This window comes from Urtica dioica, chromosome 11, assembly GCF_054948205.1.
Source record: "Urtica dioica subsp. dioica isolate 48M chromosome 11, U.dioica_male_clone48M_v1_H2, whole genome shotgun sequence".
Classification (NCBI taxonomy): domain Eukaryota; kingdom Viridiplantae; phylum Streptophyta; class Magnoliopsida; order Rosales; family Urticaceae; genus Urtica; species Urtica dioica.
The window spans coordinates 22,934,813-22,949,894 of record NC_142766.1 but is presented as its reverse complement, the minus strand read 5'-3'; the positions used below and the strand labels follow the sequence as shown (position 1 = coordinate 22,949,894).

Here is a 15,082-nt window from a genome sequence, read left to right as displayed (position 1 = left end):
CTCCAAAATTCAATAACCGTTTCTCTGTGTCACCGATGAGCTAATTTTACAACAACAAAAATAGACATTTATAATTAGACTGGTTGCAAAGAAGTGTTCACGAGTAACCCTTTTTTTTTGGCTATCAGTAGTGTACCCATTAATTATTACAGCTTAATAATTAAAAAAAATTCATTGATATTTACTAAAAATAAATCTTTGATATTCATGTGGTAGGTCTTGGGTAAATAATAAATTTCACAATTATCCAATGTTAATTTTAAGAAACCAACTATAAAAATAAAAATAAAAAAAATAAAAAAAAAAGTTTAAACATTTAGGAAGATAATTTTCTATAGTTTGAAAAATATAGACATATAGTATTTTATGAGATTAATGGTTTTTTTTCAATTAATATTATTAATTATCTCTTCTTTTGTGATGGTAAATTTCCCTTATCACATTTACATAACCTTAACATGAAACAAATTTGGAATAAGACATAGAATTGCATCTATGTAGAAATCTCTTTTTTTTTCCTTCCGTTGTCGTTTTTACACTTAATGTCGTTTCTGTGATGTTTCGTGATAAATGTCGTTTTCGTTTCTCATTGTCGTTTTTTACACTTAATGTCGTTTCTGTGATGTTTCGTGATAAATGTCGTTTTCGTTTTTCATCGCTGTTTTTTTACACTTAATGTCGTTTTTAACACTTAATGTCGTTTCTGTGATGTTTCGTGATAAATGTCGTTTTCGTTTTTCATCACTGTTTTTTTACACTTAATGTCGTTTCTGTGATGTTTCGTGATAAATGTCGTTTTCGTTTCTCATCGCTGTTTTTTATACTTAATGTCGTTTTTTTTCTTCTTCTTATGAAGACGAGACTGGCAAATCAATGGCATCAGACAGAGAACGAGAGGAAGTTCATCGAGACGGCTCTTCTCTCCGACCTCCGAATCGACGGTCGACGGCCATACGAGTACCGGAACCTGAGCATCAACTTCGGCTAGTCCGACGGCTCGGCGGAGGTTTAGCTGGGCCACACTCACGCCATGGGCTTCGTCTCGGCCCAACTCACTCAGCCCTACGGAGACCGCCCAAACGAAGGATCGCTCTCCGTCTTCACCGAGTTCTCTCCCATGGCCGACCCTTCCTTCGAGCCCGGCCGCCCAGGAGAGTTCTCGGTGTAGCTCCGCCGCGTCGTCGTCCGAGGCCTCAGGTCTGAATCTCCATCCATATTTACTTCTCGTACTTTTCAATCTCATAGGCTATGTTTGGTATTGAAAGCCAGAGTTTACCGTGGAAAATGAAATGGGAAGAAAATGTCAGGGGATAGTGAAATTTTCTTTTGTGGTTGGAAGTCGAGAATATTTTGCGGGGATATAGAGAGGAGAATTGTGTAACTTTGTTTGGATTATATATAACCTTTTAAAGTAAAATTAAACCTCAATTTTTGTTCATACACTTTCCATCAAATTCTTCCCTCAAATTTTACTTCCCTCGAATTTTCCTGGTCCAAACAACACAAAGAAAATACAATGATTTCTCATTTTTTACCTACAGATTTTCCGGGTTCCAAACATACCCATAAAGGAGTGTTCTTCTTTTAGTCATGACATAGGGTTTAACGTGATTATGCGTATGTGTGTGTTTGTGTTTGTGTTTGTGGCTTCTGAATTTCCAGGGAAAGCAGAGCTGTTGACATGGAATTTGCTTTGTGTTCTTCCAGGGAAGTTTGCGTGGGCGATTCGAATTGATCTCCACATTCTCGATAATGGCGGGTAATTCCAATTCAACATATGTCATTGTTACGCAGTTTTTTTTTTTTTTTTTTTTTTTAATATCAAAAGCTATTAACTTTATATTGAGTGACAAAAGGTTGAGATCAAATTCTACTTCTTTCCTTTTTATAGTAATCTTGTTGATGCTGCGAATGTCGCGGCTTTAGCAGCTCTGATGACATTCCGAAGACCTGAGTGCTCATTGGGAGGAGAAGATGGTCAAGAAGTGATTGTTCATCCACCAGAGGTATGTGATCTAATGTGTATATATTAGTCGGATTATAAATTCACTCTGCCATGTATTGATTTGATTGTGACACGGGAAAGAGATATATAGATATCTACATACGTGTATTATATTTAGACGTTTGGTTTTGACATTTTTTTGTCTAACTCGATGGTTGTTTTGGACAGATGATTGATCCGACTCACCACGAAGAGGCTGTAATGGATGGTCGAATGACTGCGACGCTCAATGTGTTTCGCAGAGTGTTATTATCTGTGAAAGCCGGTGATATCACAGAGAAGCTTAAGAAAGTGGTGAGTCTTACTTTTGTTTCCTTAAAAGCCGTTGCAAGTTTCCTATTTGAAATTCGAAAACTAATGCGATGTGTATCTGTAATGCAAAAAATGAACCGTATCTTGAACTTCTGTCATGTTCCATATGTTCAATACTTTCCCCCTTTTATGTGTGTATCTGTGTGGATAGATTGGTTCATTTTGATCCTACGTGTTTACTTTCTCAATTCAAATCTATTAGGTCGAGACATTGAACATAGATCTAGCTTTTAAAGAAGATCAAACGACATTCTTCATTTACTACACCTATGAACGTTGATGGAGCTGACTCAGATGTATAGGAAGAAGAAAGTTTATCAGCCGATGAGAAAGCTCTGTCAAAGCACGGCATTCCATATAAACCTGCGATGGTTGAGGACGGAGCTAAATTATCAAAGCAAAAGAAAAAGGAAATGAAAGTGCCAATAATTTTACAAATTGGGGGTGCCTCGAGTTGGTACGTCGCTAGGTTCTTGAAATGTTTTCACTCTTACCCTTTGTAAATGTACTCTAATTTTGTGTCGAATTCATATTTATATGCTTATTTTTTCTATCTCTCTCACTCTCTATAGGGATCCTTATTCAGAGAGCGTGGATCCGTATTTGTTAAAAACTTCCCTCGCTTCAGGTGGTTAGAGTGCTTGATCTCTCACAGAATAGAAATATGATAAACTTTCCTTATATTTATCACTCTCTATATAGTGTAGCTTTAGAGTTACTGTTTGTAACCTTTTCAAGTGAACACGCAGGAACGTCGATAAGTAGTAAGAAACATCAAAAGAAGAAAAAAGGAAATACCCAATTTAATCAATCTGGAGGACTCTCCCGAAGCTGTCGACGAAGAATCTTTGCCTGTTGAGGAAGTTCAAGTTGAGCTGCAAATCAATGGAGAAAAAAACTCTGAAAGACGCTGTGAAGCCCAAGAGCAAACGGAAAAAGAAGCAATCTTCTTCTGGGACGAATTAAACGAGATTTTCTTCGAGACCAGTTTTGTCGACACAGAGCAAGTAGTATCTTCTTCATATAACTTAGGAGGATTGAAGATGATTATTGAACTCATTACTCATGTCTGGATAACTTAACTACTGCTGTGATAGTGATGCTTATGATTCTTCGACAATTTTTGTGTTATTTTTTGTTGAATTAAAAAGAAATTGTTATTTTGCCTTGTACCAGTTTTCCGGATAAATGTACAGTGTTGCTCAAATTGTTGTGAAATATACAGATGTTTTGGACTGTATTAAACTTTGAGAAAATTAATTCTGCTGTGATAGCGAGCCTATCTTCCTTTTTCTGAAAAATTGTGTGTAAACTAAATTTAGGCTCTAGTGTGAGTTCGCTATTTTAAAGTTATGATATGTTTTTTCTTTGAATAGCTGACAAAAAGAGATTGCTATGCTTGAAGGGTTGGTATAAAATAGAATAGAATAGGGAAAATAACACATTTATACCCTGTGTTTTATTGAAATGTCGAGTTTAACCCTCGGTTTTCAAAAATGTCGAGTTCATACCCTCTGTTTAACTAAAATGACGAAATTATACCCCATGTTTAACTAAAATGACGAAATTATACCCTGAAATAGACAACAGTGTCACGAATATTCTTTTTATTGACTTTTCATTGACGTTGACTATAATATGTATATATAAACATCAATTATCTTTATTCATTCGCGCCACATATGTAATTTATTTAAAAACTAAAAAATAAACAACAGTCTCTTAATCGTGAAGAACACAGAAATAGGCAAATGGGTAAACATCGATAGTTGATAGTCATCAAAATCGCATATTCGAACAGAGAATCCAGAATTTAGAGTTACAATTCGAACACGGAATGAAGTCATTTCTTAAGAGGTATGAGTTTTATTATTTAATTTCAATTTAAGGCTATTTTTATTTCAAAATTGAGAATTTGGAAGTTAGGGCACTGATTTAGATTTGATTTGGTTTTTCTTATATAAGAGTTAATATCAATGAAAGGGAGATTTGTGACGCTGTTATTCATTTCAGGGTATAATTTCGTCATTTTAGTTAAACAGAGGGTATGAACTCGACATTTTTGAAAACCGAGGGTTAAACTCGACATTTCACTAAAACACAGGGTATAAATGTGATATTTTCCCAATAGAATATAATAGTTCAGCTACTTGTCATTTTTTTGGGTTTCTACTTTCTCTTACATCTATAGTCTATAGATTTCAGAGCAATTTGGTTTGTGTAAGCTTTCCTTCCTCGTGATGCTTTACCTTTATTATTTATAAAAAGGAAAATAAAAAAGAAAAGAAACTAGAGGGAAATGCATGTTTTCGGATATAACAATAACAGTGGTTATCAATTAATTTTTAGGTACTCTACATAAGTAGTTAAATTGAAATCAACTTTTGCTAAGTAGTTAAGATTAGATGTATATTACAAAATAGTCATTAACTAAAATGGATGAAATAAATATGACAAAATTGTCATTATTAATAATCAATTAAAATTAACAAATAAAAAATCAAAACAAAAATAGGTAAAACAAAGGTCATATTGACATCAATATTACTATTTGGTTGTCAATTATCAAAAATCAACCAAAAATAAAAAAAAAATTGACAATTTTATTGCTAAATTAACGTAAAAAAAATCGTAATACATTTAATGAATGTAACACATTTTGTGACAGATGTGGAGAATTTCGTAACAAATATGTCACGAAACCCCTCATGAAATTGAAGAATTGACAAGTTTGATTAAGGATATTATAGTATTTTTACATTTATTTAGTAATAGATCATTTTGGTTGATTTTTATAATTGACCGTCAAATACTACTATTGGTATCAATATCTCTAAAACAAATAAATTATGGAAAAATGGTATGAACTAGTCAATCTCAAACTATTGTTTTTGCGAAATAGTCATAGTTTCATTTGTTTGATAAAATAGTCATCTCTCAAAAACTTTAACCAGATGATTGAATTGGCTTCGTCCTCATCGACGGAATCGACTTCACTCTCGCCGCCGGGGGAATCGACTTCGTCCTCATCGGCGGAATCGGCTTCGTCCTCCTCGACCACCACTCCCTCCGCGATCTCGCCGCCCTCGCCGTCTCCGTCATCGCCGCCTCCGGCGACGACGCTGCTCGAAGAATCGTCTTCGAAGAAGGCGCCCTAAGACCGTCGAGTCTTCTCCCGCAGCGATCCGGTTTCGCCGCCGCCGTCGGAGCGATCGGGAACATCGCGAGCGTCGAGGACGCAAGAATCGCGTTGCCGAAGAAGGAGATGTTTCGGTTCTGCTTCAGATCCTCGATTTCCAGATTGTCATTAAATTTAATCCTGGCTCGATTAATTTTAATCCAGCCGTCATAAACCTTACATTATGTCTTTATAGTTCGTTGGGATTAAATTTAATTCAACCTAGATTAATCTTATTTTTACTAGTTTGCTTATAGTTGACAAACTATGAATATTTTGCAAAAGTTTAAGTTTTATTTGGCTATATAGCCGTTTGACCCATAAATTATTTTACTTCCAAAATTTTAAGATTTCACAAATCTCTATATTTTCTCTATTTTTTTTATTAACCAACTAAAGAAAATTAAGTGGCATATTTAGTTGGGGATCTTTGCACTATATTATTGCATTTTTCATGTCTCTACTCTCTACTATAGAGTTTAGGATTTATAAGTAACTGACGTGGTAATAGCTAAACCACCAATAGGTTTTGCTCATTATCATGCCTCTGCTTTTCTTTATTTTGGTTCTCCTTTATTCGAGTTTATTTAATCTCATGACTCAGAAAACACCTATTATTCCTCTCCTTCTTTTTCTTTGGAGTAAATGATTTTCAGCATCACATCATAACTCCCAAATAATTAATAGGACTCGTAATTCTTTCCAACCATCTAGTGTAGTCTAAGAAAACAAAATTGCATGATTACGATCCGACAAATACCAATGATAAGATTCACTACACTCTACGTATATCTAAATTTAATTGAAAAAATATTTGATGTAAAATAAATCAATCCCAGATAAGTCATAGTAGCCAGCCACTAATAAATTAAATCACAAGTGTAGTCATGTATAGTAATTAGAAAATGAATCTTTTGAGCCATTGGATTGGAATCTTTTTACAAATCGCATTAATAGCAAGAATCTTTTGAGCCGTTCGACCAGGTCCGATCGAAAAAGATTCCACACGTCACACGTTTTAATTAAAGTCCCCACTATTTTATTATTTTCTTATTATTTAATGTGTTGTGTCGTTTTCCCACACCCGTCAGCCATTCCTTCCCCATATCCATCGTCCAATTTTATTGTGACATTAGTTATCTATTATGTTTATAGTATATCATATAATATAGGCAGAAGTCAAATTTGTTTTATCCTACCTAAATAGTAAATTGAAATTAATAAATTTATAAAATAATTAAAATTTGTCTAAAATTAATGAAACGATCAAAATATGTAAATACTGAGTTTCAATAATTATTTTTACTCTATGATTAAATTTGTTGAAAGTGATTAAATTTGTTTATTCAAATTGTCAAAATTTTTAATCAAGGTATAAAAAAAATTAGGCAACATAAATTTAGTTATTTTATTGAAAACGTACACTTTAACTATTTTATTAATAAATTAATTTCAAAACACTATTTTGTATAATATTTCTTTTGGAAAATTAGTTCATAATTTATATGGGTAGACATAATAAAACTGTGCACACTATAATTGACGAAGAAAAGAGACATCATCATCTCGACGATAGAGAGGAGAGCTGATCATCTCGATGAAGATCTGATTTCAAAATTGTGTAACAAGAGTAATAAAGGAGGATCAATATATATAGTATATTAAATGTATAATATAAACGTGCGTATTGGAGTTAATGAGGAGGGAACGTTGTAGGAAGTGAGTATAAATAAATAGCTTGTAAGAAGGCCTAAAATAGGGCTGTACTTTTTCATTTGAATTCTTGCAATATTCTCTAATTCAACAAGTGTTTTCTTTTTAAATCTTGATGGCTTTCTAGTATCTTGATCTCTTTAATGGTTGATCTGTTTTTTTTTAATCAAAATTTGGAATCTCGAGACAAGGATTTAGTCATTTCTTTTTTCACAAAAATCGAGTATCGTCAACAAATATTCGTGATTGTTGATCTCGGCCATTTTCACGTCAATAAATATCAAATTATATTTTACCATTTTTTAACTCTTCTCACTTTTTAAGAAACCAAAAATTAGTGAGAGAAAAGAAAAATCCAATATGTCACGATTGTGGGACATAATTTATTAAAATCATGGCGTAGATCATTTGCTGTTATGAACTCCATTGACTAGAAATGAAGGGCTGGTTATAAATTATAATACTACAATAAATATTTTGTAATGTCTTCAAATTGTCTCCTTCCCACTTGTTACATTCATATATTTTTTATATATACATATTCTAATATCGGTTCATTCCATCAAAATCTGTGTCACATCTTACCAAAAATAATTGACAACCTCAAATATTTTATCTCGTAGGTGGATCCAAGCTAACTCTCGAAGTTTTTTTCTTTTATTTTTGAAGCAAAACCAAATTTTCCTAGGACATAAGGTAAAATCCTCATTAATACTTGCATAAAAAAAATTAACTCATAACTTATTGTTTGAAGTTTGAACTTATTTGAATCAATTGGAGATGCTCTAGGGGGCTCACCCAAAATATAATAATACACTAATTAATATTATCGAAAAAGGTTAAAAAGTAAGAGTTATTATTGATTATTATTTTGGTAGCTTTCATATATGGTTAAATAATTACCATATGTCATATAGTGTGCATGGTAACATAAAGTCATAAGAATTAGGTACGGAAACCAATGCCATGACTCATGAACTCCCAATGAAAATGTTTTTAGCTAATCCATTGAATCATATGAACTTTCAGTATATTGCAATTGGAAATAATATAAAGCTCAAACATTGGAAAGAAAACACCACTCTCTCTCTCACTCACACCATGTAAGTCAAGATCAACATGAAAGTTATTCAAGGTGATTATCGGGTAAGGAAAGTAGACTTTTTTATTCCTTCTTTTTTGCCCTTGTTTATCAACTTTTTGACTCAGATATTTTCCATTTCTCTCTCTGGAATTTATAGTTATGGAAGTTGGACAATTGAGCAAAGTACAGTTGAAGTTATTTGCCATGGTCCACATAAGACACCACAAAAAGAAAAGATAACAACAATCAATCCTTTCGTTTGGCCTCTTTCAAGTAGTAGTTTGGTTCTCTCTTTTGTCCTTGTTCTCTTCTCTTTTCTCATATTTTTCAATTTGCTCATTGTCTTCTTCTTGTTTTTTTCCCATTATAGCTAACTGGTCATAATCAACCACCCACAAAGAGCCACCATGTCCGTGTTCCTCATCTTCTGGGTCCTCTTCACAGCAAGTTCATCACTGACAATCGGCTCCGAGGAGTTTTCATGGTGTCCACACCAAGGCCTTTTTCGCAGAGAGGCTCAGAAGCAGTTTAAGCAGAGAACAGACAAGTTCTGGAGATTCGATCAGGACACCAAAGCCTGGGTTGAGCTCGGACTCGACTCGCCCTATGACCTCGTCTCTTGCGTGGACGACACGTGTACTAAAGTGGCCTCTATAACTTCCCTTGGAAGCAACAAGAGAGACGTGGCTTTGGATTTGGGTGAGAGAAAGAGAGTCTCTTTGACCAAGATGTCCGAGACCTCTGTTTGGGTCACCGGCGAGAGCGGGTCGATCTACGAGAGGTTTTGGAACGGCGTTCACTGGGTTTTGGCGCCACATGATTTGCCTATTGAAGAACATGCAATCTCTGTGTATATTGTCAACCACACAATCCTTGCTCTCTCTGAATCAGGAAACTTGTATAAGGTTATTACTTATATATATATACAGATACAGTTCTATTTTGAGTATTACTATTAATTACCAAACTCTCCAATCAGTCAGTTAGATTGTTATCATTACATATGGTCGCACCTTTTTTATTTCATCATGGAAGATCATGCTGGGACCAATGGTAAAGGAAGGTATATAAGAAATGATATACGAATATAATTCTTATTTTCTGATGCTTGTGTGATATTCTAGATGCAACTCAGTGAAAACTCTCAACCAGTTTGGGTGATTTTCATGCCTTTGCTTGACCAAAGCACAGACCAAGTCTTGATTAAATCTGGCTTTGTTTCATATGAAGGAGGGTGAGTAAATTAATTAATTATTTCTTAACTTATTACAAAGGAATTATATTCATTTTATAGTAAAGTTGTGTCACTCTCTACTAACAAATACTTGGTTTTTTTTTTTTTTTTTTTTTGGTGGTGGTTTGCCAGGAGAGTTTATTTCTGCAGTAAGAATGGGACACTGTTAGAGCTTAGTGATAGTGAGGTTGATCCTCCAAGGTAAATACTCTTCAAAACAATGAATTAAATCCTCTAAAAATTCATGTGAAATTTATCGGATATCCGCTATGAAACGTAGAGCAGATGGCTAAACCACGGCCAACCACTGGGAGCGAACGTCGCAGCAATCGCCGATGCTGGTGCCATGAGAACCGAAGTCATTTACACCATTAGGTTGGTCTTCCTATTTCCCAAAAACACACAAATAAGTAAAATTCCGAATCCTTAAATCGTGATCGTTCGATGCAGCTCAGCAGGAGATCTTTACGAGTACGATCAGAGCTCGAAACCGTCGTGGAAGAAGCATATTTGGAGAGAACGCGAAGCTTCTCTGAAACCATTAAAGGGAACTACTTTACATGGCCTGAAAGGAGATCATTCCACATCTTTGTTTCTCTTAACAAAGGTCAAAAATCCAAATACTCATTCATTGGTAGATTATGCGCTCTAATACCATGTTAGAAGTGGTTCTGATTTTACAGGCGAATGATTGCCAAACACTTACAAGAAGCGTAGTGTTTTATTGAGTGTTGATATTCTGTTTTGGTATATCAGGATGGTGAGTTAGTAGAGAGAAGGTTACAACAAAGGAAATGGAAGTGGATAATCCACGGAAAGCCGAAAGATCATCGAATGACATCTATGACACGAGTACAACAACATTACTCGAACCAAAAGCTCTTCTCATCATTGTTTCTCACATCGTCTTCTGGTTCAGTATTCGAATACAGAATATCGAAAAACGCAGGTGAGTCTAGTGTTATTTATTAGTGTTGAGTGAGAAACTAACCCTTCTTTTCTAGTTTTTATTTTATATGTACTCTCAATTGAGAACAGGTTATGATGATGATGATGAACATGACCGGATGAAAGAAACATGGATAAACCATGCTCATCCTCTTAACACCATAGCCGCGAGAGGCGTCGCGGGACTAGAGCTTCAGCCCGGAAGAGTGATTTTCGCGCTGGACGATGGAAGGCTCGCTGAGCTTCATGTGCCGGGGATCGGGGGCGAGAATTCCGGGCCGGCTCTGCAAGCGAATCTCAGAAGAAAAGCAACGACGAAATATGTGTGGACAGTGCTCGAATCTCCAGAAACTGAAGGTTGGAACGGAGAGTACTGCAGTGAGGAACGAGGCCCCACGAACTGCATCGTCGGAATCAAAGACGATCAAACGACCACCACGAGATCGGTAAAAACAAGAAGGAAGAAGAAGGCTGTTCAGCAACAAGATTACTTGATTCCGAAGATTCAATCTTCTTTGGACAACGAGTATAGCTACGCGGACGATTGGCTCGAGTCAAACTATCGCATGAGGGCTATGCAAGGAGGGAGATCGTTCTTCCTCGTATCCGAGGGCGGTTTCGTCCTTGAACATCTCTACACGGAAAACGCGTGGATATGGCTGAGCCACGAACACCCAACGGCCATCATCACAGCTTCGGTTGGAAACTACAATGCGAGTTTGTACGTGATCGACGAGCACGGAAACTTACTAATGAGAGAGCGATCGTCAAACAACAAGCTCTCGTGGGTAAATTGCACCGCGTTGAGGAGAGGAAAGCAAGTTATCGCAGGCTCTCCTTGGGGCGGGATTCCAGGGAGAGCCGCGAGAGTGACGGTCGAAGATTCACTCTTCTTTGTCGGAAAAAACGGAAGGTTACTCAGATTCATAGTAAGTCGAAGCAGAGAATAATAGAAGGAAGAAACAAACAAAAAAATAAAAAAGCGTTAATCTGACGATTTCATCCGTATAGGTTGCGTTGAGGAAATTCAAGTGGAAAGACTGCAAAAACCCTCCGAACACAAGAGTCGCGTGCATAGTCGATCAGGAACTCTTCAGGGAAAACGTGGTGTTTGTGGTGGGAACGAACGGTCGGCTTTATCAGTACAACAAGGTGAGCGAGCTCTGGCACGAGCATTATCAGTCTCGGCATTTGGTTCTCTCCACATCCCCGGGGACTGTGATGAGGCCTTTGTCCTCGACGACCACTCTCACTGGCTCCATTTTCATGCTCTCCCGAGACGGTGGACTTGTCGAGTATCACTGGAATTCGATGGAGGGTTGGAATTGGGTCGAGCACGGAGCACCGCACAAAGGAGTCGTGCTTGACTCTGTTGGACCTTCCTTCCAAGGCAATCAACTGCTTTTGATCGGCTCTGACGGGAATGTGTACATCCGGTACATGGATCAATTGGCCTGGAAATGGAAAAACTGTGGTTTCCCGTTTTCGGGACATGGTTTCTGTTTTGGCGAAGACTTACAAGTTCACGATAACACTAACTACCTCGACACGAACTGTGATCCAAAGGTTAGTATTACCCCAATCTTTCTGCGATTCGGATTATCTGCGGTTGAGTTTGTGAGTAACATGGCTTGTGCCCTTGAACTCAGATAGCTTCTATTCGGCCGATTCCCTTCTCTGAAGATTCGGTCATATTCATGTCCAGAGATAGAAGAGTAAGCAACCGCGCAGAATAGGTCATTATCTCTAGTTTCACTAGAACTGGTTTTTCTTTTACCGTTCTTTTCTGGTTGTTTGCAGATAGCAGAGCTCAAGAGAACGGAGCGCGGTAATTGGGCATGGTCGCGTATAATAGGAACACCAACAAGCTTGTGTATGGAAAACCATTGGACTGCTTTCGCATCTTGAAAATCAACCAAATGAACCACACTTATGAACCACTCTACAGAACATAGATAGAATAACCAGTGGGGGGAAAAAAAAAAAAAAACCCAAAAAAAAAACTTATAGCAGATGTATTTCAGGTTTTAGACAATAAGAGAGCAACCACTTGTGGATACGCAGCGTTGTATAAACGAAATAATAGTTATACAAATGAAATGAAAAAAAAAAAAAAAAAAAAAAAAAAAAAAAAAAAAAACAGGTTTGTTCAATGTCATTAAACAATCTCTCTTGATTCTGTTGAGACTTGTTTTAAGTCGTTAGTGACTAATGAAGTGTGTCACAAATAAGCTTAATGGGTCCAATACGAACAAGGATTCTATGAAAAGGCTGTAAAATTTGCGTGAGTCATACAAAATCATTCATCTTTGCTTCAAACTCAGAATCACACAAAACTCCATGAAAGCATTCTCGGGATAACAGAAAAAGAAATACAAAGAAACTGAGTTTTAATCATATGGTACTTGGAAAAGTGAAGGACTCCTCAGCAAAACAAAGACAAATCCATATAATAGCAAAGTATAAACACGAGCTTTTCGGAACGAAAATTATACAGGACCACAAATTAGTATCTCCTCCTTGGACTCCTCGAGCGCCGCTCTCTTTGCTGCCTGTTAAATTTCAAACACCAAAAAGACACAAAGTCTGTAAGACTCGCAGCAAAAAAAAACAAAAAAAACAAAAACAAAAACATAAAAGACTGAAATCAAGAAATTTGGAACGTTGCTACAGCAATGCAGCAAAAACAAAAAACAAAAAAACAAAGACCGAAATCAAGAAATTAGGACTGATGCTACAGCAATACAAAACACAGCATACGCAATCTTTCAATTAATTACAAACATATTACAGATGCAAACACATCCAAAGCATAATACACACATAGTCTACCTAGCAAGTAAAAAAGATTGAATATAAGTATTAACTCTGCTTTCATTATCCTAAATGCAAGTTCAACCACCAACTAAGACTTGTTCAACTTCATGGATTTACACGAAAAGATTAAGTGGGATTCTAAAATGCCTAAAGACTCATCAGGTGACCATAATACAAAACCCTGAACCGTCCAGTGGTGAGTGGTTTAGAACAGATACGCAACTTTATCTCTCTCATACGCACATACCAATGGTGTGAGTGAGTGACAATCAGAGTAAGATTATTGTGGCAAACCTGGGGTTCTTCTTCTTGTTCCCATCAAGGAATGAACCATTGCTGAAGGCCCAATCGACGCTGATGGTCTGGTTGAGAAATTCAGCTCCATTCAATCCAGAGATCGCAGCATGTGCTTCCTCACAATTCTCGTATTCAATAAGCGCATATCCCTGTTTAACATGAAACAGTCACTAAAAATAACCAAATACCAGACCCTGAAATGTCCAGTGGAATCCAATGATTCGTTCGTTTGGTCCACGAACGAAGACTGTAAGTCATGAGATCGTAAGGCCATAATATCTCTAGGTGAAATGCTCATAAATTTTTCACCGCCGGCATATTAAAATCACAAAATGAAACCATAACAAGGTCGCAATATGAACAAACCTTGACGAAACCAGTACGGCGATCAAGATTCAAATGCAAGTTCTTGATCTCCCCAAATTCACCAAAGGAATTCTGTAGATCGTCCTCTTGTGCCTCCTCGTGAATTCCGGTAACAAGAATAATCCACCCTTCAACAGCTGCAAAAACAAATCGAAAGAATATAAACAAAATTTAAATAAATAAAAATCAACGTTTTCATTCACAGAAATCAGCTTTGCATTCCGACACCAAACATCACAAAAACCCTAGCTTATATACACATTACAACTAATTCTGAACACACTGTTTAAGAGAAAGTTCCATAAACCCTAAAAACCACAGCTTCGTTCCAAAGTCAAAACCTAAGAGTAAGGCAGAGATATATCAGGAGACAGAGAGAGAGACTGACATCGTTGGGGTTCGAGGCCGTCGGAGGAGTTGAGTGCGTCAAAGTCGGAGGCAGCGGCTAGGCGGGAGTTCCGGTCGGCGGAGAGATCTTCGCGGAATCCGCGGCCTTTGGTCTTTTTCAGAGAGGAAGCTCCGGAGGCGGTTATGGCGGACTTTAGCTTCGGCAGCGGGGCGGCGCGTGGTGAAGCCTCGCCGTCCTCGTCCATCAAATCATCGTCCTCCGGCTCGAAATCCACTGCCTCCACGTCAGCGTTTGCCATATCTCTCTCTCTACAAACTCAACCCTAGGAAATGAACTCTGGGCACAATCTCTCTCTCTCTCTGAAGTTATGAACTCTGAGAAGGAAATAGAAATATGGGAGAAGAAATTAATACGAAAAGGGGCTCGGATCTGGAGATGATAAAACGACAACAAAATGGAGAAACGACGATGATTGAGCGATGGACAAACGACAGCGTTTTAGCAGTAGGTTCTATGTCTCATTACAGCTTTGTTTTCAAATCAATATGTTTTTTTCGGTGAAAAACTATATGTCAACGAGGCTATTCCTACGAGAAAAACATAAAAATAGCATAGAAGCATATCATTTTCAAAGTAGATGCAATTAATGGCATTTTACGATGTATATAGTTAGTAACTTAGTAATAGGAAGAAAACAAAAATAAAATATATCGTGGGACAAATAAACAGTCACGTGACTCTTCTCTGTGATAGTAATATCCTTCGGGCTTTTATTGTAT

General features: G+C 36.8%; 2 protein-coding genes and 1 pseudogene across 3 annotated transcripts; 2 read left to right on the top strand and 1 right to left on the bottom strand.

Moving 5' to 3' along the window:
* Nucleotides 1–850: 850 nt before the first annotated feature.
* LOC149382582 (exosome complex component RRP45B-like) lies at nt 851–3,646 on the top strand (annotated as a pseudogene). Its single transcript, XR_016293782.1, has 7 exons — nt 851–1,197; nt 1,663–1,759; nt 1,892–2,006; nt 2,174–2,299; nt 2,620–2,774; nt 2,890–2,945; nt 3,067–3,646. The product of XR_016293782.1 is annotated as an exosome complex component RRP45B-like (transcript).
* A 4,921-nt stretch (nt 3,647–8,567) lies between these two features.
* On the top strand, nt 8,568–12,617 carry LOC149382581 (uncharacterized). Its single transcript, XM_089630768.1, has 10 exons — nt 8,568–9,197; nt 9,417–9,526; nt 9,659–9,727; nt 9,812–9,901; nt 9,977–10,133; nt 10,283–10,475; nt 10,565–11,403; nt 11,486–12,040; nt 12,124–12,189; nt 12,275–12,617. The coding sequence occupies exons 1-10, from the start codon at nt 8,700–8,702 to the stop codon at nt 12,380–12,382; spliced, it is 2,685 nt and encodes an 894-aa protein (XP_089486894.1). The 5' UTR covers nt 8,568–8,699; the 3' UTR covers nt 12,383–12,617.
* A 115-nt stretch (nt 12,618–12,732) lies between these two features.
* Nucleotides 12,733–14,697, bottom strand: Y14 (RNA-binding (RRM/RBD/RNP motifs) family protein). Its single transcript, XM_089630769.1, has 4 exons — nt 14,343–14,697; nt 13,955–14,091; nt 13,586–13,737; nt 12,733–13,026 (listed from the first exon to the last, which is right to left on the bottom strand). Exons 1-4 carry the CDS (start codon nt 14,599–14,601, stop codon nt 12,981–12,983), a joined length of 594 nt encoding a protein of 197 aa, XP_089486895.1. The 5' UTR covers nt 14,602–14,697; the 3' UTR covers nt 12,733–12,980.
* Between the last annotated feature and the right edge of the window lie 385 nt (nt 14,698–15,082).

Bases quoted from the DNA above. Each gene is read 5' to 3' on its own strand.
- LOC149382581 (XM_089630768.1), top strand. From the start codon at position 8,700: ATGTCCGTGTTCCTCATCTTCTGGGTCCTCTTCACAGCAAGTTCATCA. The intron at 9,728-9,811 runs GTAAATACTCTT...AACGTAGAGCAG, and splicing joins AGTGAGGTTGATCCTCCAAG to ATGGCTAAACCACGGCCAAC. The intron at 11,404-11,485 runs GTAAGTCGAAGC...TCATCCGTATAG, and splicing joins GAAGGTTACTCAGATTCATA to GTTGCGTTGAGGAAATTCAA.
- Y14 (XM_089630769.1), bottom strand. From the start codon at position 14,601: ATGGCAAACGCTGACGTGGAGGCAGTGGATTTCGAGCCGGAGGACGAT. The intron at 13,738-13,954 runs GTTTGTTCATAT...CATGTTAAACAG, and splicing joins GCCGTACTGGTTTCGTCAAG to GGATATGCGCTTATTGAATA. The intron at 13,027-13,585 runs GTTTGCCACAAT...GAAATTTAACAG, and splicing joins AACAAGAAGAAGAACCCCAG to GCAGCAAAGAGAGCGGCGCT.